The 25,782-nt window shown below is 41.8% G+C and overlaps 1 protein-coding gene across 1 annotated transcript in view; it reads left to right on the forward strand.

The window, feature by feature from the left end:
* The first annotated feature begins 468 nt into the window (after positions 1–468).
* The window catches only part of LOC146608842 (NACHT, LRR and PYD domains-containing protein 12-like), a 29,731-nt gene continuing 4,417 nt past the window's right edge, over positions 469–25,782 (forward strand). The window contains exons 1-7 of the mRNA XM_085348883.1: positions 469–532; positions 1,781–1,914; positions 10,702–10,780; positions 10,885–12,673; positions 20,435–20,608; positions 22,702–22,878; positions 24,986–25,162. Of these exons, the coding sequence (XP_085205009.1) occupies positions 1,807–1,914; positions 10,702–10,780; positions 10,885–12,673; positions 20,435–20,608; positions 22,702–22,878; positions 24,986–25,162 (2,504 nt within the window). The 5' untranslated portion in view covers positions 469–532; positions 1,781–1,806. The remainder of the gene's footprint in view (positions 533–1,780; positions 1,915–10,701; positions 10,781–10,884; positions 12,674–20,434; positions 20,609–22,701; positions 22,879–24,985; positions 25,163–25,782) is intronic.

The following is a 25,782-nucleotide window of genomic DNA, read 5'->3' on the forward strand; positions in this document are numbered from 1 at the left end:
TGTTGTGTGGATGATCCCACTCTGTCATCTTTGTGTTACTAACACTGATGCTTTTACACTTTAGGACCCTCGAGACCTCTGCTGCTCAGCCGTCCTGATCGCTGCCTCCACTTTAACCAGAGGCTGTAACCTCTGATCATTTCACCTGCACCGACAGTAAAACTCTTCTCCAGAACCAAACGTGCCATAAACCCATCACAGCTTCATCATCAGCTCAGTCTCAGCAACATGCAGACGACCGAGCAGCAGAAACTCTGCAGGGAACGTCTGAAGTCTGTTCTTCAGTTTTCCCAGCTCACTGTTTATTGAACATGAGACAGAAAAATAACTTCACCTTTAATGTGAAACTTTTATCGCCTGTGACATATTTGCAGGAAGTTTACATGCTGTGATTTAGTGTCACAGCCATAAATATCACACAAGGTAAAAACTACAAGTCCCAGCATCCTCTGTGTTTAGGGAGGAGCAGTGAAAGTGAAAGTGTTGATCCTCCGTTCAGAGCAGCAGGAGGAGGAAGGTGGAGCTGAGGCAGGTGAGTGTTAACATGAATATGTTTCTTCTTATGACATAAAATAATTCCACGCTGTTCGTGTCTGTGGGTGAAACGTGAGGCCGGTCGGCTCCTCTGAGCGCTGGTTTCCTGTAAGTAGAGAGGAAGTGAGTTTAGCTGAGAGAGCAGGAGGAGAGTGAGAGCTGTGCTGAGGCAGCTGAGTGTTAACACCGCTCTGACATTACTGTGTCTCTGTGGCGGGAACAACAGGCTCCGTCAGTGGAGGCAAAAATAATCAGACTTTGGTTTTTCAAAGGAAACTACTTTATGTTGGGAGAAGCCGCGCGCTCATTGGATAGCGACTTGTCCATCTCAAGTTATTAGCCAATGAGCGCGCAGGTTCACAGTAAGACCCGCCCTTATCACGACGTCTTTTAAAACGAAAATGGCGACAGAAACTCTGTGAGTGGAGTTCAGGCTGACTTTACGAAAGTGCGACGTTTGAGCCACTTCCTGTTCTCAGTCCCGGCGTCCTGATCACCGAGGTTTCTGTTGCTCTGATGTCTGATATTGATTATATCGGTAAACAGGCTGTAGGCAGAAACATCAGGTCTGATCTGAAAATCCCTTCAGAAACAAACTTTAAAGAGTTTTATGTCCGTGTGAGGCCGCACGCTGATTGGATAACCACCTGTCAGTCTCAAGTTATTATTAGCCAATGAGCGCGCAGATTCACAGTAAGACCTTCTCACGTCATTTTTTAAACTAAAACATCAACAGTGAAACTGTAACGTGTCCTGTGATCTATAAACACTCTGTGATGAATAATCTGAAGTCATTTTGAGCCTGACAGTAGTTTCCTGTCACAGAGCAGAAGCTGCAGGCAGTTTTTGGCACCTTTATATTTAATTTATTCCAAAATAAATCAATAAAGGTAATAATAATAATGGATTGGATTTATATAGCGCTTTTCATGGCACCCAAAGCGCTTTACAATGCCACTATTCATTCACTCTCGCATTCACACACTGGTGGAGGCAGCTACGGTTGTAGCCACAGCTGCCCTGGGGGAGACTGACAGAAGCGAGGCTGCCATATCGCGCCATCGGCCCCTCTGGCTAACACCAGTAGGCGGTAGGGTAAAGTGTCTTGCCCAAGGACACAACGACCAGGACAGAGATCCCGGGGATCGAACCGGCGACCTTCCGGTTACAGATACGCTTCCCAACCCCTTGAGCCACAGTGCTTCCAGTACAACAGCACCTCTGAGTGTGTGTGTTTACCTCTCAGACTAACTCCACCCTGACATCAAGAAGATGGAGGAAGAGGACGGAGCAGCATCTGCAGCATCCAGCTGTGTGTCTGTGAGGAGTGACGGGGTTACACAAACACCTCCACCTTACAGTCATGGACCTGCAGCAACAATGTTCTTCAATCGTGGAGCTCAGCTGACCATGTAAGAGATCTGCTGACTCAGAGTTTAAAGGTTGTTTATATACATGTATTCTACCAGTGACATCATAAATTATTCCTTATGGTCGTGTTGATTTAAAAAAAGAACCAAATCTGAGAGCAGCTCCAACCCTTTAGTTTAAAATCAGCTGATTTAGTTTTTTTTCCTACAGTAACTTCAGTGTATTTAATCAGAATCAGATACTTTATTAATCCTTAATGAAAGTATGTGTTTGCAGTTACTCTAACACAGTAACAATAACTGACTGAACTAATGACATAATACAATATATATGACAGTGTTACAGAATATAAGAAATGGCTCTAATATATACAAACAGCTCAATCATAAATATCCAGAATATTACAAATGATCTCTCTTCATTTGTAGGTTTTAGTGGACTCCTCGTACTGTGTAGTGGTTTTCATGGGACAAAGGCATTGTATTCCAAGATCTGGGAGATTGTAGAAATGAGCAGCGATGCCCTTCTTACCATCTTTCCAGAAACATAAGTGATCTGGAAGCTGTTAGGCTGACTTACAGCAGCAGCACTTTCTGCACCTGCATAAACTCCAGAACACATTTACTAACAGTGTTTGTTGCTGTGTGTGCTGCAGCTTTGATTTTTTTTGAGAGTTAATATTTTGGCTGATAATTTTGACTGGGAAACTCAAAGCTCAATAGTCTGTATCAACAGAAATTCACTGCAGTCTGTGTAATATTTGATGTGTCATAATTTATTCCAGTCTATCTTTCAAATACATATTTGTGTTGCAATGTCATGCACAAACACAACTATTAGATCCTTTAGATCAAACCTGTGTCATTCTTTTGGTCCACTGCAGTGTAGTAAGCCATCAGATGCCCCTATTTGAAACTAAGAATATTACATGAAATTGTTTGTTTGGCCAAAAATGGGTAAATGATGTAATTTGGTAAAAAAGAAAAGAAAACAACCATAATTTTTATGTGTTGAGTTTAGAATGAAAGCAATTTTACCTAAATTGCATGATTTAGCACTGTCAATAACAAGGAATTTAAAAATGTCATAATGGGTTTCAAGTGGCCAAAAGCTGAAAATAAATCTAGACCTTTTCATTCAATTTGCATTAACACAGCAAAAATGGTCCAAAAAAAGAAGTGAAGTGGCCACAAATAGCCAGGATAGAGCCCAGAAGGTTAATGCATAAAATGTATAAAATATTATTGATTACAGGGTAATACATTAATGTTAATAGCATCTGTAAGCTTTTTATTTTGAAGTTACAAGTATAAACAATGCTGAGCCTTGAAGGTTTTTTTGTAAGAAGACTAAGACCACAGTGAGGGCGTTTTATTTTCATGGACTTTCCACAAGCCACAGTTTCATTCAGCACAGAGGGAGGAGCACATGAATGTTCTACTGAAGATTCAGATGCTGGAGACAAAACATCGAGAGGGAGGCGGGGCTCTTTGGAGAGTGCAGCGGGGAGCAGTCCTGAATGCTGAATGCTGACATGACGCTGTATGACTGTCATGTTACAGACAAGGCAGTGAAAGTGCACCGGCATATCATTTTGTCTGGAAGAGAGAAAAAAACAACAACATGTAATTTAAATGTAGTTGTATAGAATGCAATCAGTTTATCTAACAATCAGATTGTACATATTAACAAAAGTATCCAAGCCATGCTCAATAATGAAAGCAAAATGGTGTGGACCACAAGAGCGGTCAGGAAATATGGTGAACAGGAAAAAAAAAATTTCATGAAAACACTTTTTTCTCTTGCTGATGAATGAACTGAACTGTACAATGTGAAAAGCAACTTTTAGGTCAACAAAGAGACTGCAGAGGTGCTGAAAAGAGGTGCATATTTATAACTTTAACTATGAGGTATATTTAATACCAACATACCTTTGAAGGCAAAGCATTTTTAATGTGTCCATTTATCTGCTCCTCGATCTTTGCCCTGACAGTAGGGCTGAGAGTGGGGCACAGAGGGCAGTGAAACAGCCAACACGTGGTGCTTTCCTGCAATTCTGGCTTGGAGGCAGAACTCCAAATTGATATGTGCATCTAAAACAGAGAGAAACAGATAAACACCATATACACATTTAAGTTCAGGTTTTAGCAGAAATAACACGTTACAGTTAGCATGTAAGAGATTTGGGAGAAAATTCTTTACAAAAACATAATTTACAAGACACTTTTATTTGTGACATACGTATATATTGACATAGACAATTTAACAAATGCTAACTAACATCTGGGCAATAAAAAAGCAGAACAGAATGGAATAGAGAATATTAGTATTTCTAAATATATAAACCTCTTTGTGACAAACTTTACAGTGTTGATTAGGGCTGGGTATCGTGTAACGCAAAGTTATTTAAGGACTAGTTTATTTCAATGGATGAATTTACTGACTGACGCGCAGAAGAAATAGTTCTTTATGGAGCCTAGATGGTGTGAATGATGAGACCAAAGACTGCAATATCTTGTACCAAAAATATATTGAATAAATGGGGGACAGGGGAAATGGAACAAAATAATTAATACAACACACAACATAAACGCCCACAATTAAATAATAAATCAATGCTGTGATTTTTCTGTGCAAGAGTCCTTTTGCTAAGAGTCCTTTTTGGTCCTTTTCTTTTTAAAGTTCACTTTCAAGGTATTCCTCCTTAGGGTCCAGCTTCATACAATGGGGAAATATGTCCGTAATCCAAAGACGGCTAAGTGGGGGAAAAGAGGGGAAAACAGAGAATGGTCCTACCGGCTCGCCACTTCAATATGAACAAGATCAATTCAAAGGGGGGGAAAAAAAACCTGACCTGTAGGTCAGAAAAATGTCCATTAGCACATCAAGTTCGATTCAGTTTACGGGTAAACAAATATATTTTTCTGCAAGTCTATGTAACAATGCAAATCATCATCATCAATCAATGTACAAAAATTATTAATCATCTTGGCTACGTAGCTTAATCTATACATTCCAGTAGCGTTCGCTACAAACAATACAAAAACAACAATAAAGAAAAACAACTGTCTAACAGACAGCATAGCCGAATTCAAGGCAACACATAACAATAATCATTCGATCGCACTTTGTTTCAAAGTAAGCCCATAAAAATGCTTAAGTAAATAAAAGTGTTCAAAAACAGCGGTTTCTGAACCGGAGTTCTGCTCGCGGTGGGAACGCCGCCGCACAAAGTCATTTTTTAATCGCGAAAACGATCGGCTGGTTACTGACAACCAAAGGGTGAAAGATATTAAGGACACTTACCGCTGAGGTGAAATGAGTTTATAGATGAATTGAGGGGAGAAAACGCTTTGTTTTCCAACACCGTTCTAAATGCCATAAGCTCACAGCCACAGCAGGAGTTGAACCCGGAAGTATCCCTCCACAGCCGGTTTTCAGAGTTGCCGCGACGTGGAAGGAGCCAATCAGAAGAGGGGCCTCAAATCAGCTGACGTGGGTCATGTGACAGGGAGTAGTTGATATGGGTTACAATTGTCACTGATTTCTAGAATCGATTCAATTCCGATTCACAAGGTCCCGAATCGATTCGATCCACGATTCGATTTAATTCGATTCGATTCGATTTAAATCTGGGAAATTTTGACAGTCAGAAATATAATTCAGATCAGTACCTTTACATATTTTTGTATCAATCAAAAGGAAGCTGACACACGCAAGACTTTATCACAGGTGTGAGCGTCACAGCAGATGCCTTTGTGTCAAAGTAGCTGAAGATAAAACACAGAAAAACATGAAGGTTTTCCTGGCCTGGGATTTTATAAAGATATTCTGCAGTACATCAAAAACGAAAGAAAACCATTAATCAACATATGAACATTACCTCTGACGTTATACCGGTTTTATTAGAGACACGGTTAAGCGTTTTGCATTTTGAATAATTTTAAAAAGTTTACATTTGTTCAGTATTGAACAGCAGAAATGAGGTTTTCTTTTCGGAAGAATGTAAAAGGGAAAAAAACAGCGGCCGACAGCGCTGTAAGCAACAGTAGACTTGTGCGTAACAAGCAAGCGAATAATGCAGAAAGGGAAACTGTTCTTGAAGTACAGAGAGAGGGAGAGAGAGAGAGAGAGAGGGAGAGAGAGAGAGGGAGAGAGAGCTGTGCATCGTGGTCGACGCAAAACAGTAAAAGTCAGAGTGAATTCATGATGATGTTTATGTGAAGCGTTTGGATCTTCTTTTGCTGCTGGTTCGGTCAATATTGTTTGGAGAGACATCAAACTAACAGCTTTAGAATCAGCGCATAAAGGGCGTGAACACAAAGCGCGGACCCGCCGACAGATCAGAATCAGCGAGCTGTCGGCTTTCAGCCCCGACCGTGAGAAAGGCGACATCTAACTGATTCTGATCCGCGGGACGCGCTGTGTGTTTAAGTCTATGTGCAGAATCCCTGTACCTGCTCTCATTTACTGTCTTAACTGTTTGGTGGTTCTTGAAATTTTGTGAGATGTCACCAGAGATTCTGGCATTTCGGGCAAAATAAATTTATATTAAAAAAATCGATTCAGGATTTTAATGAATTGATTTTACGTTATCCAAGCCAGAATCGATTTTAATCGATGAATCGATTATAAAAACCCACCCCTAGTGTTGATGCAGGTGGAATGAAAGACATGAACAAAGTGCAATATGCAGTAAATGGAACAATGTGCATTGATGTTACAGATAGTGAAAAGCAGTTCAATAACAAGCAAAAATCAAATACTTTTGAAACTGACCACTAAATGCTAACCAGAGGTGTTAAAAGTACACATTCCTTACTAAAGTTTAGATACCTCGGGGGTCTGACCGTTGTTGTAACGCTAACAAAGTGCCAACATAATCAGTGTAAGCAAAGTAGTTACTGTGGAGGTCCCAATATGGCGCTCCCCAGTGGCTGCAGCCAGACCCTTCTCACCTACCCGGCCGTCGGTGGACACGGCCCACGTAGACCGTGTTGCTAAAATGATTAAGCTTGCAATATATTAGTACTGCAAGATATCTGTCGCCAAAGTGCTCGATCATCGGGGTCATATGATTGTTAGATTTTCTCTGCATGTATTATTGTAGGGTCTACCTTTCAATATAAAGCGCCTTGAGTCAACTGTTGTTGTGAATTAGCGCTGTATAAATAAAATTGAATTTAATCAACCTTGAATCACAGGTCAGAGGTCAAATGTGACACAAGATTTTAAAATCTCAAATGGTCCTGTCTGTACTAACTGTCAGTTATCATGTTTACAGACAGAATGACACAAAATCATATCCTTGTTTTCCTGTGAACATCTCTGCAGCTGTTTGTAATCTAATCTCAGATTACTGTCACTGACAGAAACTATGACATCATTTAGTTTCTGTGTTTACAGCTGCTTAAAAGATTTTAACCAGAGAATCTATCTCTGATTGATGTGTGTGTTTGCAGAGGTCAGAGGTCACAGTCTCCAGTATCCAGCTGTGTGTCTGTGAGGAGTGACTGGTCCAAAGAACATCCTCTAAACTTCAGTGATGAACCTGCAGCAACAATGTTCTTCAGTCATGGACGCCAGCTGACCATGTAAGAGATCTGCTAACTGTAATTCTACCACTGACATCATAGTTTATTCCTAACAGTGGTCTGTGTATGATGATGCTCGTTCTGGGTGTATTTTCCTGCTGATGCAAATGCATCTACTTTACCCTTCATCTGTCAGTTTGGACCAAAACATGCAATGAAACAGACCCAGGCTGTTCACCCTCAAAGTAAAACTTTGTTTTTTAACATGTGTTAGTTTATTTTGTGTATGCACTTTACATTGGAGTTGTTGTCATGACAACAACAAACTGTATGTGAGCTCCTACAGAGTAGTCTCCTTAAATGAACGGAGGATTCAGGGTCACCTGGTCCAGCCCTAACTATATGCTTTAGCAAAAAGGAAAGTTTGAAGCCTAATCTTGAAAGTAGAGATAGTGTCTGTCTCCCGAATCCAAACTGGAAGCTGGTTCCACAGAAGAGGGGCCTGAAAACTGAAGGCTCTCCCTCCCATTCTACTTTTAAATACTCTAGGAATTCATCTTCACACACTCAGGTCAATTATGGTGTTCCACAGGGTTCAGTGCTAGGACCAATTCTGTTTACATTATACATTCTTCCCTCAGGCAGTATCATCAGAAGCCATAGCATACATTTTCACTGCTATGCTGATGACACACAGCTCTATGTGTCCACATATGAAAAGAAATGTTTTTTCTGTTTGCAGAGGTCAGAGGTCACAGTCTCCAGTATCCAGCTGTGTGTCTGTGAGGAGTGACTGGTCCAAAGAACATCCTCTAAACTTCAGTAATGAACCTGCACCAACAATGTTCTTCAGTCATAGACCCCAGCTGACCATGTAAGAGATCTGCTGACTCATTTATAGGTGCTTGAAGTTGTTGACCACTTTGTTATTACAGTTAGTGGGGATAGGTTAATTGGTCAATCTAAATTGTGAGTATGAATGGTTGTCTGTCTCTGTGTGTTAGCCCTGCGACAGACTGGCGACCTGTCCAGGGTCGACAATGCCTCTCGCCCTATGACCCCGTGATCCTGAAAAGGACAAGTGGAAGCAAATGGATGGATGATCTAAAACTTAAACTAGACAAAGATGACCGAGTGAGAGAAGGATATCGGACTTGGTTATTAGTTTTCTTAGAAATTATCTAATATAAAATCTGCTTTTAATATTTAAAAAGGTAATTTGCTTTTCAGTTGATTTTATTTTAATAAGAACAAATTTGTGTCTATACATGAATCAAACAGAATTGTGAGGCTGTGACAGAAACAGGTGTTAACAGGTCTGATAACCTGTGAGGTTGTTTCCCCTCTGCAGTTTCCACAGATGGATTATTGATAAGAGGAGAAAATATAAGATGATTAAAGCCAGAGTTAAAATTCAGTGCTGTGAAAGTCAGTTAGTTCAGCTGGTGGGAGGAGCTGTGTGAAGGTGTGTGTCAGCAGGAGGAGACGGTGACATCACTGTTTATAAGACTGTTGGAAACGAGTCTGTGAAAGAAATCTGTAGCATCAGTCTGTGAGAATCATTTTACTGTCTCTGACAGCCCAGAACAGATATGACCAACATAAGCTTTGAATTTAGTGACGAGGAACAGAACAGCTCTGTGTGTAACATGGTGACGTTACACTGTGTGTAACATGGAGAAAGTATCAGGATAATAATCTGAACTGAGTCATCAGAAATAGAAAGATGGTCTCAACAGGCCACTGAGCTGATCTCCAAAGAAATGCAGAAGATTGAAGAGTCCGAGGCTGTTTATTTGTCACAGGCATCGTCATACACGTACAACACAGTGAAATGTGCTGAGCTGCTCCTGTGACTGGACAAAACATTAGAAACAATCATTAAATGAAATAATGAAACATTGTGCAGATGTAATGTTAAAGTGCTTTGTGCCACATTAGCACAGCATGTACTGACAGAGCAGTGCAAGCAGAACAAAGCAAATGAGCAAAGTGATGTAAACAGAGTAACTGAACAGAGTGAGCAGAGTAATATCAGCAGTAATGAAGCAGCAGGATCAGTGTAGCAGCGTGTGACGTCATAATGAATCAGGTATGATCTGAAATATGACAGTGAGACAAGAACATGATGTAAGGTCCTGTTTAAACCCTGATGGTGATGCTATGAGGGGAGCATGTTCTGATTTAGGACTTGGATGGTCTGAGGATAGAAACTCCTCTCTGTTTGTGTCCTGATGGTGCAGAAGCTTCTGCCTGATTGTAGAAGGAGCTGAAGCCAGCATCATCCCAGAGGTGAAGCTCCTCTGTGTGCAGACCTGAGGTCAGATTCCTCCAGGCTGATGTTCAGGATCTACAGAAACGTGTGGTTGTAGTTATTGCTGCACTGTGTGCTGACAGCAGATACTCAGAACAAAGCGCTGCACACGTGTTCTTTACAAACATCTGTACATATCAAATATGGATCATGGCAGTGAATGAACACGTTTCTGTCATTTGTTTCATTGGCTTCTTTTTTCTGCCTGTGTTCATGTGATTAATGTCTAACACATAAACAGGTTTGTAATCAAACATCACATCATCAGGGAGGCATCATGAAACAAAGTTACTGCTGGAGGCTGAACTCAATTTGGTGGCAATGTTCAAAAATATCACTCAGATCATTTCAAAGCTTTTAGTTCTTCTTCTTCACTTCTGTAAAAGAATAGAAAGGAAATCAGAACCCAGAAGTTCACTTCCTGATGACTGAACTCTTTCAAAATAAAGCTGAAAGCTCTGAATGTGACACCGCTGCTCCACCACAGTTTTTAGAGGAGGTCAAAGGTCAGTTGAAAGTGATGGATCCCAAACTTCCAGTACATCCAGTGAAGGACATAATCAGCTCTGTGATGAAGGCTTTTACTGTGGAGTTTGTAGGCTGATCACTCTGTGTTTAATAAGACAGGCAGGAACAGCAAAGGAAACTTGGATTCTGAACTCAAACACAAGTTTCTCCACTTTGACTTTTCTCTGTGACCATCAGAGCTTCTGCACAGTGTCATCAAATCTGGATGTTTGTCACTGACAGTCAATGATTTTAGTGATAAAGAAATGTGTTCACAGAGGGAGGAAGAGGAAGAGGAGTGGTGTCTGTGAGGAGGAGCAGCTGTCCTGCTGTGCTTTGTGTCAGGACGTCCTGAAGGATCCAGTCTCTACCAGCTGTGGACACTGGTTCTGCAGACAGTGCATCTCCTCATACTGGGACCAGTCTGCTTCATCAGGAGACTGGTCCTGTCCCCAGTGTGGAGAAAGATCCAGAAGCAGAGCTGGACTGCAGACAGCCAGTCAGAGCAGCTGTGTACAAAGTAAGACTGAACATCTGTCTGCTGATGGACTCATTTCTGAAAACTGGACTTCTTGTTGTTGTTCAGACATTGAAGAGTTTTCTTTCTGTTTTTCTTTCTTTCAGCAGATGTTGGTCTGCAGGAGGTTTTAGATGAACATAAGATCAGTCTGAGGAGGAGATGTGAACGTGTGACTGAAGGAAGTGATGAAACAGGAAGTAGAACCCTCCTCAACAGGATCTACACTGAGCTCTACATCACAGAGGGACAGAGTGAAGAGGTTCATAGCCAACATGAGGTGAGGCAGCTGGAGACAGCTTCCAAGATGGACGCCCTCCATGACACTCCAATCAGGTGCCAGGACATCTTTAAAGCCTTACCTGACCAACAGAGAGCCATCAGAGTGGTTCTGACCAACGGCGTGGCTGGTGTTGGAAAAACCTTCTCAGTGCAGAAGTTCACTCTGGACTGGGCAGAGGGCTTGGAGAACCAACATGTCAGTGTGGTGGTTCTGCTTTCATTCAGGGAGCTGAACCTGATCAGAGAGGAGCAGTACAGTCTTCTGGAGCTGCTCCATGTTTTCCATCCAACACTACAGAAGGTCACAGCAGAGAAGCTGGCTGTCTCTCAGCTTTTGTTCATCTTTGACGGCCTGGATGAAAGCAGACTTTCATTGGATTTCACCAACAGGAAGCTGCTGTCTGATGTCACACAGAAGTCATCAGTCAGCCAGCTGCTGACAAACCTCATCCAGGGGAATCTGCTTCCCTCGGCTCTCGTCTGGATAACTTCCCGACCTGCAGCAGCCAATCAGATCCCTCCTACATGTGTTGACAGGCTAACAGAAGTACGAGGCTTCACTGACGCCCAGAAGGAGGAGTACTTCAGGAGGAGATTCAGTGATGAAGAGCTGTCCAGCAGAATCATCTCCCACATGAAGACATCCAGGAGCCTCCACATCATGTGTAGAATCCCAGTCTTCTGCTGGATCACTGCTACAGTTCTGGAGCACATGTTGACTACAGAGCAGAGAGGAGAGCTGCCCAAGACCCTGACTGACATGTACTCACACTTCCTGCTGGTTCAGACAAAGAGGAAGAAGAACAAGTACCACGAGGGACATGAGACGAGTCCACAGGAGCTGACGGAGGCTGACAGGGAAGTTCTTCTGAAGCTGGGGAGGCTGGCGTTTGAACATCTGGAGAAAGGAAACATCATGTTCTACCAAGAAGACCTGGAGCAGTGTGGTCTGGATGTGACAGAGGCCTCGGTGTACTCAGGAGTTTGTACAGAGATCTTCAAAAGAGAGTGTGTGATCTTCCAGAAACCAGTCTACTGCTTTGTTCATCTGAGCATCCAGGAGTTTCTGGCTGCAGTCTACATGTTCCACTGTTTCACCAACAGGAAGTCAGAGGTGCTGAAGAACTTCCTGGGAAAAAAATACAGAGAGTCATCTCTGGATGATTTTTTGATGCAAACACTAACAAAATCCTTCAGGAGTAAAAATGGTCGTCTGGACCTGTTTGTTCGCTTCCTTCATGGCCTCTGTCTGGAGTCCAACCAGAGACTCTTAGGAGGTCTGCTGGGTCAGACAGAGAACAGTCCAGAAACCATCCAGAGAGTCATCAAGAATCTCAAAGAAAGGAAGACAAAATCCTCTCCTGACAGAAGCATCAACATCTTCCACTGTCTGATGGAGATGAACGACCTCTCAGTACATCAGGAGATCCAAGAGTTCCTGAAGTCAGAGAACAAATCAGAGAAGGAACTCTCTGAGATCCACTGCTTAGCTCTGGCCTTCATGCTGCAGATGTCAGAGGAGGTTCTGGATGAGTTGGACCTGCAGAAGTACAACACAACAGCAGAGGGACAACGTCGACTGATTGCAGCTGTGAGGAACTTCAGAAAGGCTCGGTGAGTCCAGATGTGATCATTAATATTATCAATTAGTGATAGTTTAGTTACTCAGTCACACAGTAATAAATTCTTCTTGTTGTTTTCATGCTTTTAAAAATGTTTTGTTTTTTATCAGAACACTACATTTGTATTATTCTGGCAGAGACCTTGGTAGGAGAGTGCACCGTCACATGTATGTGGGTGTGTAACTGTGAGCTTTTCACCACGTCGTCGGTTTTTAGTCTTACGCTGAGTTTGCAGTCTGACATGTTTTATCTGTGTGCTGTTTCCGCTTGGTCGTGTTAACACGGTGCAGCAGACAGTAATGAGACTGTTGCTCATGTCTGTGCTGCTGTTGGTCTGTTAGCATTGCTCCTTAGGAGAGAAGACTGAAGTGAGACTTTACAAAGAACGTGTTTGTAGTAAAGTGAAACTGTGTGAAACAGTGAAGATGGTCCAAAGCAGCCTCTGTTTGTGCTTCTGATCACTGCTCTTTCTGTCTGATGTTATTGTCTTTATCTGGGCTCTGATTGCACTTTCTTAATTTTTCCAACTAATTATTGAACGTGTGAACAATCACATTATCTGTGACATCATCACCATCAGCATATGTGCTCCAGTTCTTTAGTTTTTCTTTCCTCTGTACTAAAGAGCTGAGATGGACAGCAGTGTGCCAGCATACATCCAAAATTAGAGTCAGAGGTCACTGCAGGTCATTATTTTTAAACCGTCACCACTCGTGACTCCGCCCCTTTATAACAAAAGTCCCACAAACAGCGTGTGAGGTCACGAACACACCACAGCATCACCAAGTCACAAGGACGAGGCTCTGACAGGGACGACTCACAGCAGGAAGAGGTCAGTCTGTGCCCGTTGGCAGAGTGTTGGGCGTGATCACGTCGTATCTGCATTATTTGGTACGATCATCATAGAAATGATCAGAAATCATCACCAGACGAGAAGCTGAGCTTTGATTACTTGATGCCAGCATCATCATCATCATCCCTGGTGGTTGGTGACGTGTAGCAGCAGTGAGTGGGCCAGAGTGATTTGTGTGTTTGTTTTTCTTAAAGTGGATTGTTGAGTCATTCTGGCTCGTTTTGGTTTCACAGCCATCCTCCTCACCTGGATGCTGACTTGCCACTTAGTGAGAGCTCTGTGGAGATCTTCAGGTTCGCCAGTATAGTCGAGAGTCACTTTTATTCTTTTGGGACCCGACGCTGGAGATGTGGAGCTCACAGGGGCCTTACTTGCCGAGTTCTTCAGCGTGATTTCTCCACGGTGAACAGGTTTACCGTGGAGCACAAGAAAGCTGACCTTATTGCTTCGATGGAAACGGAGTAAGGCCGAGTTTTAGGACCACGGTAAGAAAAATATTCCCGATCATTTTAAGATAAAGTCGAGGTTAAAGTCAAAATTGTATTTGGAGAAAAAAGTTGAAATGTGGAGATTTGATGTTTCAAGACAAACTGCCAGGTTTGCTGTCCCCTCTACAAAACGCTTTGTTTAGATGAGTTAGTGAAACAAAGTGATCCACCGTCTTATGATAATAACTTTATTTCTAAAGCGCTTTCAAACAAAGTGCTGAACCAATATTTCATCATCCAGTTTTGCAGCATCCATCCTCTTTATTGTATGAAGGTGGAACCATCGATAACCTCGCATCCGTCCATTACAAGACATTTGATTTTGTACAAATCTTCCAGATTTGTGTTTTTCAGCTTTCTGCACCATCCTTTCAGCATCTTTATACTTTTCACCACACTGTGTTTATATAACACATGGATGTGTAACAGGAATCATTTCCCTTTTTTAGCTAACACCACTGCTGAAGTTTCACTGACTCAGAGAGTACAGCAACTGTGGCACTTTGTCCTGAAACAGCAAATCTCCACAGTTCTTCATTTTCACCTTTAATGTTGAAATTAAGGACATTATTTTTTCCTTAATGTAGCATGGGCCTTCTGTATAACAGAGACCCAGCAGTAACTAGTGAAGCCCAGTGTGAGGGTCTCTGTCTTTAAAATAATGAGAGCTGGTGATAAAGTGGTGGTGAGGGAATCACGGCTGAGATTGAACTTCGATCCGCCTCCCATGTTCAACTGAGGGCGAATGTGGAAGTTGCCACTCAGACCACAGTAACGTCACACCAGACGCTCCCAGTTTATTTTGTCATTTTAATCAATGTACAGTTGGGAGGTCGCTCGCTGACGTTTGTTATGGCTCCATCAAGGAACCTAATAAATCTTTCTGTGGAGCTCTCTGTGGCATGTTTGACTGAAATGTGTTTTATTTGGTTCCCGTCATGAAATCTGTCTTAAAGAGAACTAAACCTCAGTGCTGGTTCTGGTGTGGTCAGCGAGTCCATCCAGACCCTTCAAGACTGTTTTTCTTGGACTGATTAGGACTTATTTCAAAATGCTTGCTGTGACTTGGATAAATTTACAGACTGTGACAGCGAATATTCATTTTTGTGAGGACCTCATAATCCCAAGAGGGTAATTTGTATATGTCCAAATGATAAGCTTTGGAAAATATTATTAATTATTAATGCCTGAGTTTCAGAGTTCCTGAGATTTGGGAGGAATCTATTATTGTGTCTAAATCTATAAATATTTTTGGCCTGTTGCTTGTTTTGTAATCAAAACCTGAGAAACTTTTGTGTGCCAAAAACAGAACGTCCTCCTATTGGCTTATAGAACATGCAGGGGTGTGTGCACTGTGCTCCACATAGTTATGAAGATCTTGATTAACCACATTAGCGTCACATTAGTAACTTTGTCCTCGACAGCTCGGCCATCTTCAGAACCTGCCCGGGAATTGAACTGCACATGTGCACTGGCTCCAGACGTGGGGTTGTCCTGCATAGTCAGTGGTGTCAGTAGATCATTAAGTAAAATAATATATAACTCAGGCACGTGCAGAGGGGGGGGGGGGGGGGGGGGGGGGCTAGAGGGGCTTGAGCACCCACCCCTTTCCTGATGGGTGCCCAAAGTGCCCTTTTGTTGAGGCAACTTTTTAAAAAAAAATTATTATTTATTTTTATGTGTGTGTGCGTGCGGAGTCCTGTCTGTGCCCCTCAACAATAATATTTAACTATTAATCACAGTTTTGCTAAATAAAAGGATCTGGCTTGCATCAGTCACATGATCACATTTAACCAATGATCGCCCTTGACGGCAGAACGCGCTGGTTACGAGCCGGGAACGAGCTCACAAAGAGCACGCGCATTTGTTGCGGTCCGGAGCTGTAGGAGAAACACAAGTTAACTCAGAGACACAGACTGATGCAACAAAACCAGTAAGTAGCTGTACAGCGTACACTGTAGTGTATAGCACACAGGAGTATTGGCTTATTACGTACACGTTGGTAAGTTGTCTTGTGACAATTTGACGAACTGAAACAAACGAGCGTGCTGTGTGTGCAACAGCGTGACAAACATTACCTGTCCTTTTATTAACTGCACATGTAGTGCTGGTCATAGCTGCTGGCTACCTGTGTAAGGCTGTCATAGGTCTGTAGCTCTGTCACCGTTTTAGGGAACATATTTAGTTTTAAAGTAAGTTTCCGGGCTTTTCCTGCCTTTCTGGAGGGATTATATTTCACTAAAAAACGATCTAATATACATGTCCACATAATAATTATTATAATTATAATATATTAAAAAAACACACGCTGTATTTTAAAGAACATACTTTAAGAAGCAGATTATATTAGATTTATATTTTAAATAAGACAAAATTTGGATTTTACAGCAGTAACATTATTGTATCTCTACAGTTTAAAAATGTAATAAGCTTTGCTCCTGCACAGAGTGGATAGTGAAACAAATGGAATCATCATAAATACATTATTTCATATTTATTACTTCCCCCTCCTCATTGCTTTATTATTGTAGCTCTAGTAATAAATAATAATGTAAGGATTCTGGATCAGCACAGTGATGCCCATAGTATATACAGTATTCTGAAGAAGGTCTAAAACGTCACTGTGTGTGCGTGCATGTGTGTGTTTTATGTATATGGATTTTTTTTTAAAATTATTACTCATGATATAACATTGTCTAGACATGGCTGGTAAGGACATGAGGAGGAAACAGTAGGAGCTGTGTGAGGCTACTAAAGGCAGTGCTATAACATTTTTCTCTCATCATTTTATTATAGATTAAGTGCTGGAGTTGTTAGGTGTGGATAATTAGATTATAGTTTATTGCAATAGCAAGTTGTGCCTTGTTCTCACATAGACAGCAAGTGGAGAGTGATATATGAAATGATGGAAGGAAGAAGAGAAGCAAAGAGTGATTCACAGGCAGAGCCTAATTTCTTTCTCACAGTTTTTTGTTGCCTTATGGTTCCAAGCGCTGTCACCAATCTTTGCATTTTGTTATTATCTCATGACACTTGTTTAATCAGCTACCATCTCTCCTATGGACTTTTTAATGTCTAGAGTCTCAGATAAACACAGCCCTGCCCTTCCCATATTAGATTCTTGATGAATGTGTGTTGTTGTTATTCAGCCTGGTTCAATGTGCCCCTTTTTAACTTTGAGCACCCGCCCCTTTAAACTTCTCTGCACGGCCCTGATATAACTAGTAGGGGTGCAACGATATTCGTATCGATATTGAACTGTTCGATACAGTGTTTTTGGTTCGGTACGCATATGTATGAACAATACAAAATTTGTAATTTATTTTATCAACTTTCCTTCTGACGATGCTGTCTGTGTTGAGCGCTCAGTGAATCTGCGTTCGACAGCATCATCAGAAGGAAGAGCACAGGGCAAGCTAGCGAGACAGAAGTTAAGCTCTCCTTGCAACATGGCAAATTGAACCTCCCCCACCCTCATTCAGATCTGGCGTTTGGAATTATTTTGGTTTTCATATGACGTATGACCCTGAAGGTAAGCACGTCATGGACTAAAGTAAAACAGTATGTTGGATGTGCCACGCAATGCTTAATTACATGGGTGGGAACTAGTGTGTTAGCGCAGTTAGCTCGTTAACGTGTTGGCCGTCTAGCCCCATGCACGGCGATCAGGGGTAGCTCGTTAACGGAGATTTGCCGTGTTGTGGCGTTAAGGTCATTTCAACGAGATTAACCTGAAAGCACTAGTGGGAACACAACGAATATGACTGCACATTTACGCCGACATCATCCTAGTGCAAAGACAAAAACAACAAGCATGCTACTAACTTTAGCCGAGTCATTTAGACAGCTGTTAGCACATGATTCTCCTCATGGGGACCTGATATATTTAATATGCTGCTGAGAATATAGCCCAGAAGAAGCATATAGTATAGCTTTTATTTTGGAAAGAGACATTTCTCTGTAATAAACTCTCTTTTCCAAAGATGAGTTATTCCTCAATCAGATACAGGGCTCGCAATATCGCTAGCCCGACATCCCGGGGCTAGCGATTTTTCCAGTCGGGCTACCAAAATCTATCTCTGCCCTGCCCGTCGGGCTATTGTAGGAAGGAAAAATATATGTCAATGCTTTTGCATTCTTTCGGAAATGTAGCTGGGTAATTATGTCATTGGCATCGGTGAGCCACTGTCAATATGTGACATATTGAAATCGCATTTGAATTTGCACTTGTTTTTTGCTTTCACTTTGCAATCGCACGAACTGTGTGTAGAGAGCGACAGCACTGATTGGTGAGTGATGATAATTTGCGCACCAATTCCTCTGACATCGTCTTATTAATCGTTAGCTTACTATGCAAACAAGACAAGTGAAATCTCCTGCAGTGAGCTTAAACATGTGAGAGGTTGATCGCGCAGAGAATCGCTGAGTGTTATGTGAGTGCGTGTGTAAAAGCAGCAGGATATATATTTTAGTTTTGCTGAGCCAAATAAGACAGGTCAGGGTGAACAAGTGACAGCCAAAGAAAAGCTTACCACAAAACGGAAAAGTAATGACAAATCAGACTATAAGGCAAAAAGAAAGTGCAGCTTTATGGTTTCATGGACAAAAGAATTTCTGTGGCTGCAATATGACGAGCTAAATAACCAGGGCTGCACATAAGTGGTCCGCAGGTGCACATTCGCTGTCAAAAATAAAAAACGCGCACAAGGGTTAGGGTTAAATTTAAAAACTGTACTTTTCAGTTAAAATATATATTTATAATTTTAATAAATGACAAATTAAAAAGGCATGAACATTTTTTTTTGTATCGAAAAAATATCGAACCGCGACACCAAAGTATCGAACCGAACCGAACCGTGAATTTTGTGTATCGTTGCACCCCTAGTAACTAGATTCCTTTGAAAGAGCAACCATGGACGACAAAGCTGGGCGGATTCTGCTCTAAGACACCAAATGAGCAAATGTTTGCTAACCTGTATCAGTGATCACCTTTTTGTTGGCCTGGTCCCCCAGTCCTCCCACTCCCCCCGGTCCTCGGTGGATGCTGTCACTTCCTCTGACACTGGCTCACCATTTATGTTGTGTCAAAAATCAAACGTGAAGATCTAATTTACTCTAAACTCTCTGACTGTTACTAATATAGTCATAAAATATGCAACAACCACTGGAGATGGAGATGAAGCTTCAACTTGCAGAAAATAGTTTATTAAAATCAGTTTGAATAAACCCAAGGCTCAGAGCAAAAGAGACAAAAGCGCCCCCAAGTGGTCAGACTGTAGACGAACAGAATAAACCCTATCAAAGACAAACACGCTGGAAGCATCTTTTCTAACACTCCAGTATTTATTAGCATTTATTATAAATTTATTGTGACTTTGAAGCGGTTCAGTGTTTCCTTTGGTATAACGGAGGTCTGACTACAGTCCAGTAAACACACTGATTAGGATTATAGATTAAACTGCAGTAATACTTTCACAGTGTGCAGTGATGCACAGGTCCGAGTGGTTTTACACTGAAATTCTCAACAACAGGAAACTATAAGAATTTGTTACTCTAATAATAAACATAGAAGAAGAAAAACATTTTTCATTTAGAGTTGATGAATATAAATGAATTTGAACTTTACAAACCAATCAAAGACAAACTGATCCATGTGAGTTTATAACAATATTCAAAGGCTGCTGCTGGACACAGACAGGTAACATCATTTTGACTTGCTGTCACCTGGATCTGGAGTCATAAACACTGAAGCGCTGAACATTAATACAAATCTGTTTCTGCCAACTAGTGATAAACCTGCAGACTAATGGCTCAGAAAGCTAAAACGAGCCAATCATTTCTGTGTTTAGTTCCCCTGAAATCAGATGTGATATCAGCAGCTCTGAGTTCATTCATCATTATTGTCCAGTGATGACATTTCTGCTCCGTTTGGTGACAGTCAGCAGATTTTTCCTGAGTGTGGACGTGAACAGTCGTACCTGACAGCAGCAGGTAGCAAACAGAGATCGTCTTTCCAGCTGGAACTCTTCACTGAGCTGAGCTCATTCAAAATGTCCTGGAGTCAGATTCAGGACAGGAAACAGTTCAAATGTGCGTCTTCACTCTGACTCTGGATCAGATCTCAGTGACAGACTGTGGACATTATGGAAGCCTAAATGTGACACCATCTTCCTCCTTCATCTGCAGATTAAAGCCAAACAAAGATTCTCATTAAAAGTCTGCAGGTCTGAGAGAGACTGAATCGTTGTGTCATGTCAAACACAGTAAGAGGAGCTGAAGCACAGATGTGAAGAGCAGATGTTCATCAGATTATGACCTCATTCTGTTTTGTCTTCATATACATTCAGTCTGTGTTTATAATGCAGACTTTCTGCTTTTATAATAACACATTTTGTATTTTCTGTGATCACAGACTGACTCGGTGTGGACTCTCAGGGACTCACTGTGAAGTTGTGGCCTCGGCTCTGAAGTCCATCCCCTCCCATCTGACAGAGCTGGAGATGAGTAACAACAAGCTGCAGGATTCAGCAGTGAAGCTTCTGTGTGCTGGACTGGAGAGTCCAAACTGTCGACTGGAGACTCTGAGGTGAGTTCACTGACTGCAGCTGTTGTTGTTTTTCTATATTTCAGATCTTTGATTGATGTTTGAAACGTTCTTTAGTTCCTAAATGTTCAGGATGTGTCTGAAGACAAATGTGAAGAAGTTTGAGTGCTTTCAGAAATGTTGTGTCTTTCCAAACGACTGAACAACAGTTTTTCCTCTTGGCTGCAAATAGAAGTGACAGACTTGAGCAGGGTTCATTTAAAGGCTGACAGAAGTGGAGTGGTGACGGGGAGATGTTTGACAGGACAGCTTTTCAGCCTCCACAGGTTCATGTTGTGCTCCATCAGTCAGTGAAGATGAAGTCAGTACTGATGAGGCTGTAGAGTGTGTGAGGGATGTGAATGAGGCTGTTGGAGATCTGATGATAGCAGATAAAAACAGGCTGCAGAGACTTTGAGCTTGTGTGGAAACAGACAGAGAAAAGAAAGACATGAATGTCAAAGCTAATAAAGGTGAAGTTAGGAGCTGTGATGATGTTCATGTATCAGAAGCTGATCGGGCTGCTACAGAGACGACCCACACAGCTGCTGTGGTGAGGTTTGTGTTAAAGCAGAGGAACACAGGCCCACACATGACAGCAAAGCAGGTTTCAGGCTCTGTGAGAGGATTTCAAACAGAAGCTGGAGAAGAGAAAGGACTACAGAAAGAAGGCAGCTGAGACCAGTCCAAGTGTTTCCATGGAGCCCAGTCTAACATTCATTTATACACTAACGTACAGAAGTGAACGGGAAAATGAATCCATAGTTTCAAATGTAGAAATAGTTCTCAGTTCATTTACAGAGTTTAATACAGTTCATGAGGAAATGTTCAAAACAGCAGCTGAGAAGAAATCTGCTTCACAAAGTTGGATCCAATTCCAATAGTTTGTGATGCACTTGAACGCAGCGTGAGCAGTTCACTGCCTAACCCCACAGAGACTGTCAGTCTGGACTTTTCTTTATTTCTATTGGCTGTCAGTGAGATTTCAGAGCAATCAGAGACTGTGGGTCTGTGTATGAAGTATAATTCATGTGCAGTTGTTGAAGTTGTAGAATGAGAAATAGCAGTTTGGGGTATTTCCTGCTTTCATTGTCCTGCTTGTGCTGATGAAAATGTTTATTGACGTGTGAATTCATTCTTCAACGCTCGATTCTGCCTGAACAACGAGAAAACTTTGCTTTGTGTAACACAATTCAACGCACTGAAGCATCGACTTATTTCATTATCCAACAATGAAAACAGGAAACACAGACAGCTGGCCTTCAAAGTAAAAGCTGCTCCTTTTGAAACATGTTGGTGGTAAAATGTTAGAAGAGCTGAAGCACATAAATGATCTACGTGCCAAAATATTAAACACAGTTGATATATTTGTGTGAGTGTTGTGATTCAGGTGTAGATGTAATAATGTACATATAGCAGAGTTTCCTCTTCTAGATCAGCTGATCAGAGTCAGGCCAATCAGCTCTGAGCATGCTCAGTCTGAGTTATGGAGCCACATACTATGATTCACCATGGCAACGGCATGAGCAGAGGCTCCGTGTGAATCCAGAGGAGCAGAAACATGAATGATGACAGTAGATGTTTGTGTGAAAGTGCTGGAAGCAAATGAGTGTGTGATGTTCTTTCAGTGTTGCACTTTGTAGACGCTCCCTGAGCACTGGTCTCACAGCCAGCTGCACATAGAGACCAGTGTTGTTAGTCCAGGTCAGAAGATGACTTGTTGGAATGAAAATGAGCTTGTAGTTTGTCTGCTTTAATAATGTGACTGGAAAAAGGTGTTGGACTTCAAATATGTCCATTTCTGTCACACTTCACCTTTAAAAGTGAAGCCATGTGGTTCCTGGAAGGAAAAACACGACTTTTTCAAGTCTTTGTCCTGTTTTTATGAGAAATGTACGACTTTAATGTGAAACATTCAGAGTTTTTTCTCTTGTTGTGTTTGTTTGAAGCTGCTTCCTGTTGGCTTCAGCTGTTTGGAGTTTCCATTTTCTAAACTTCTACATTCTGAACCTTCTTCAGCTCTGAACAGATGATGAAACACTGAATGATTTCAAGCACTTTGTCTAATAAACTTACATCTTTCATTCTTTATACAGATTGGAGAGCTGTGGTTTGTCAGAGATCAGCTGTGATTATCTGGCAGCAGCACTGAAGTCCAACCCCTCCCATCTGAGAGAGCTGGACCTGAGCATCAACTACAAGCTGCAGGATCCAGGAGTGAAGCATCTGTGTGGTTTCCTGGAGAGTCCAGGATGTAAACTTGAAACTCTGAGGTCAGTCAGCATGTTTTAGTTGTGCTGAGATGAATATGATGTGAAAGTTGTGCTGACACTAAACTGCAGACATCAGGCTGATATTATACTGATCCACACTGAGGATCTTCATGGTAAAGTCTGTTTTCTTCTTCTCTGGTTTAGTCCATTGACTGCAGCAGAACAATGTTCACATTTCAAACAGTGATACTCAACGTATGGCCCGCGGCCCACACGCGGCCTGCCCACCTTTCCTGATTCAGAGAGAGGGGACCCTGATTAACTGTGTAGCTTCTTCCTCACAGTTCTAAGTATCAGACACAACAATGAATAATCCACAGCTGACTGTCTTTAGCAGGTCAAAGGTCACGGCACACAGCAGACAGTCAGAAATATTCTAACTCTGATCATTTATCAGTTGTGACACTGTGAGACTTGATCAGAGGTGTGATCATCACAGCAGAGGCCTTTGTGTCAAAGTCACTGAGGATCAAACAGAAACACATGAAGCAGATTTTCCTCTTCTGGCTTTTTATAGCAGATAACCTTCAAAATATTCTGCAGTCGATCAAAAACTGAAGCAAACCATGAAGCAACATGTGAACATGAGCTGATGCTGCTGAAGTGAAGCAAAGTTACAGAGGTTTGATTACAGACACAGCTGAGAGTTTGTAATCTGTCATCATTTTAAAAAGTTTCCATGGAACAGCAGAAATGAGGCTTTACTGTCAGAGGCCGACAGCACTGAACACAACAGCAGACTGGTGGCTAATAAACAGTGAATGATGCAGAAACAGATGTTTGAAGCTGTTCTTGGAGTACACTGAGAGAGAGAGAGCTGTGCAGGCAGGAACAGCCAAAGTCAGAGAGAATTCATGAGCATATTGATCAAACGTGAAGCAGAGTTTGGATCTTCTTTTGCTGCTGCTTCACTCAGTTTTGGTTGGAGACAGATGAAACCTGCAGCTTCAGGATCTGTGAGCTGTCCACTTTCAGCCCCGACGGCGTGTCCGTGTACGTGCCGTCGAGTGAACGATCCACGCTCTGTGTTTCCATCTTTGTGTGTTTAGCTGCTCTCATTTACTGTTTTAGCTGTTTGCTGCTTGTTGAAATAGTTTGTGAGCTTTAACCTGAGATTCTGGCAAAATACATTTATATTAAACATCGATTCAGGATTGAATGAATCAACATCGTTTTATTCAAATTAAAACCATTTAAATGGGAACATGAATTTTTTACAGCCGCCTCTAATGCTGGGTAATGTCAGCTGGTCCATGTGCAGCTGGCTGTGAGGCTCAGGGAGCGTCTACAAAGTGCAACACTGAAAGAACATCATCCATAAATATTGAGTAAGAACTGGACTCTCATACAGCGAGACTCAAATGCCTTTAAACATCAGCTTATCCTGCTGATCCAAGTCCAACACTGAGTTTGTAAAAACATGTTTGTCAATCATTTTGTTTGGTTTCTGAGGAAAATGATTCAATAAGTTGCTGCTAATACACAACATTTCATCATATTTCCTCATAACCCTCTTTTGTCTGACCATTTGATCCCATTTGAATTTGCAATAAAGGATCCACAGAGTTTGGTGACAATAATGACAGTAGATGTTTGTGTGAAAGTGCTGGAAGCAAATGAGTGTGTGATGTTCTTTCAGTGTTGCACTTTGTAGACGCTCCCTGAGCACTGGTCTCACAGCCAGCTGCACATAGAGACCAGTGTTGTTAGTCCAGGTCAGAAGATGACTTGTTGGAATGAAAATGAGCTTGTAGTTTGTCTGCTTTAATAATGTGACTGGAAAAAGGTGTTGGACTTCAAATATGTCCATTTCTGTCACACTTCACCTTTAAAAGTGAAGCCATGTGGTTCCTGGAAGGAAAAACACGACTTTTTCAAGTCTTTGTCCTGTTTTTATGAGAAATGTACGACTTTAATGTGAAACATTCAGAGTTTTTTCTCTTGTTGTGTTTGTTTGAAGCTGCTTCCTGTTGGCTTCAGCTGTTTGGAGTTTCCATTTTCTAAACTTCTACATTCTGAACCTTCTTCAGCTCTGAACAGATGATGAAACACTGAATGATTTCAAGCACTTTGTCTAATAAACTTACATCTTTCATTCTTTATACAGATTGAAGGACTGTGGTTTGTCAGAGATCAGCTGTGATTATCTGGCAGCAGCACTGAAGTCCAACCCCTCCCATCTGAGAGAGCTGGACCTGAGCGACAACTACAAGCTGCAGGATCCAGGAGTGAAGCATCTGTGTGGTTTCCTGGAGAGTCCAGGATGTAAACTTGAAACTCTGAGGTCAGTCAGCATGTTTTAGTTGTGCTGAGATGAATATGATGTGAAAGTTGTGCTGACACTAAACTGCAGACATCAGGCTGATATTATACTGATCCACACTGAGGATCTTCATGGTAAAGTCTGTTTTCTTCTTCTCTGGTTTAGTCCATTGACTGCAGCAGAACAATGTTCACATTTCAAACAGTGATACTCAATGTATGGCCCGCGGCCCACACGCGGCCTGCCCACCTTTCCTGATTCAGAGAGAGGGGACCCTGATTAACTGTGTAGCTTCTTCCTCACAGTTCTAAGTATCAGACACAACAATGAATAATCCACAGCTGACTGTCTTTAGCAGGTCAAAGGTCACAGCACACAGCACTCTGTGAAACAGTTTGGAGCAGGAATTCTTGCACATTTACAAACTGACACTGCTGCACGGCATGCTGGGTAATACTAGCTGCTCAGGTATGGGCGTGCTAACGGCTGTGAGGCTCTGTGGCTGCAGAACACCGAAGAAGAGAAAAGAGAGGCGGAGGATGAAGAAAAGAGGCGGAGATGAAGCAGAAGTTTAGCTCTAGAGAGGAGATGTTTCTGTGTGGGTGGGTGATAGGTTTGTAGCTTGAACCTATTCGCTGGAA

The sequence above is a fragment of the Diplotaxodon limnothrissa genome, linkage group LG23, assembly GCF_057381915.1.
Source record: "Diplotaxodon limnothrissa isolate DT_005_m linkage group LG23, D_limnothrissa_male_GT1.1, whole genome shotgun sequence".
NCBI lineage: Eukaryota > Metazoa > Chordata > Actinopteri > Cichliformes > Cichlidae > Diplotaxodon > Diplotaxodon limnothrissa.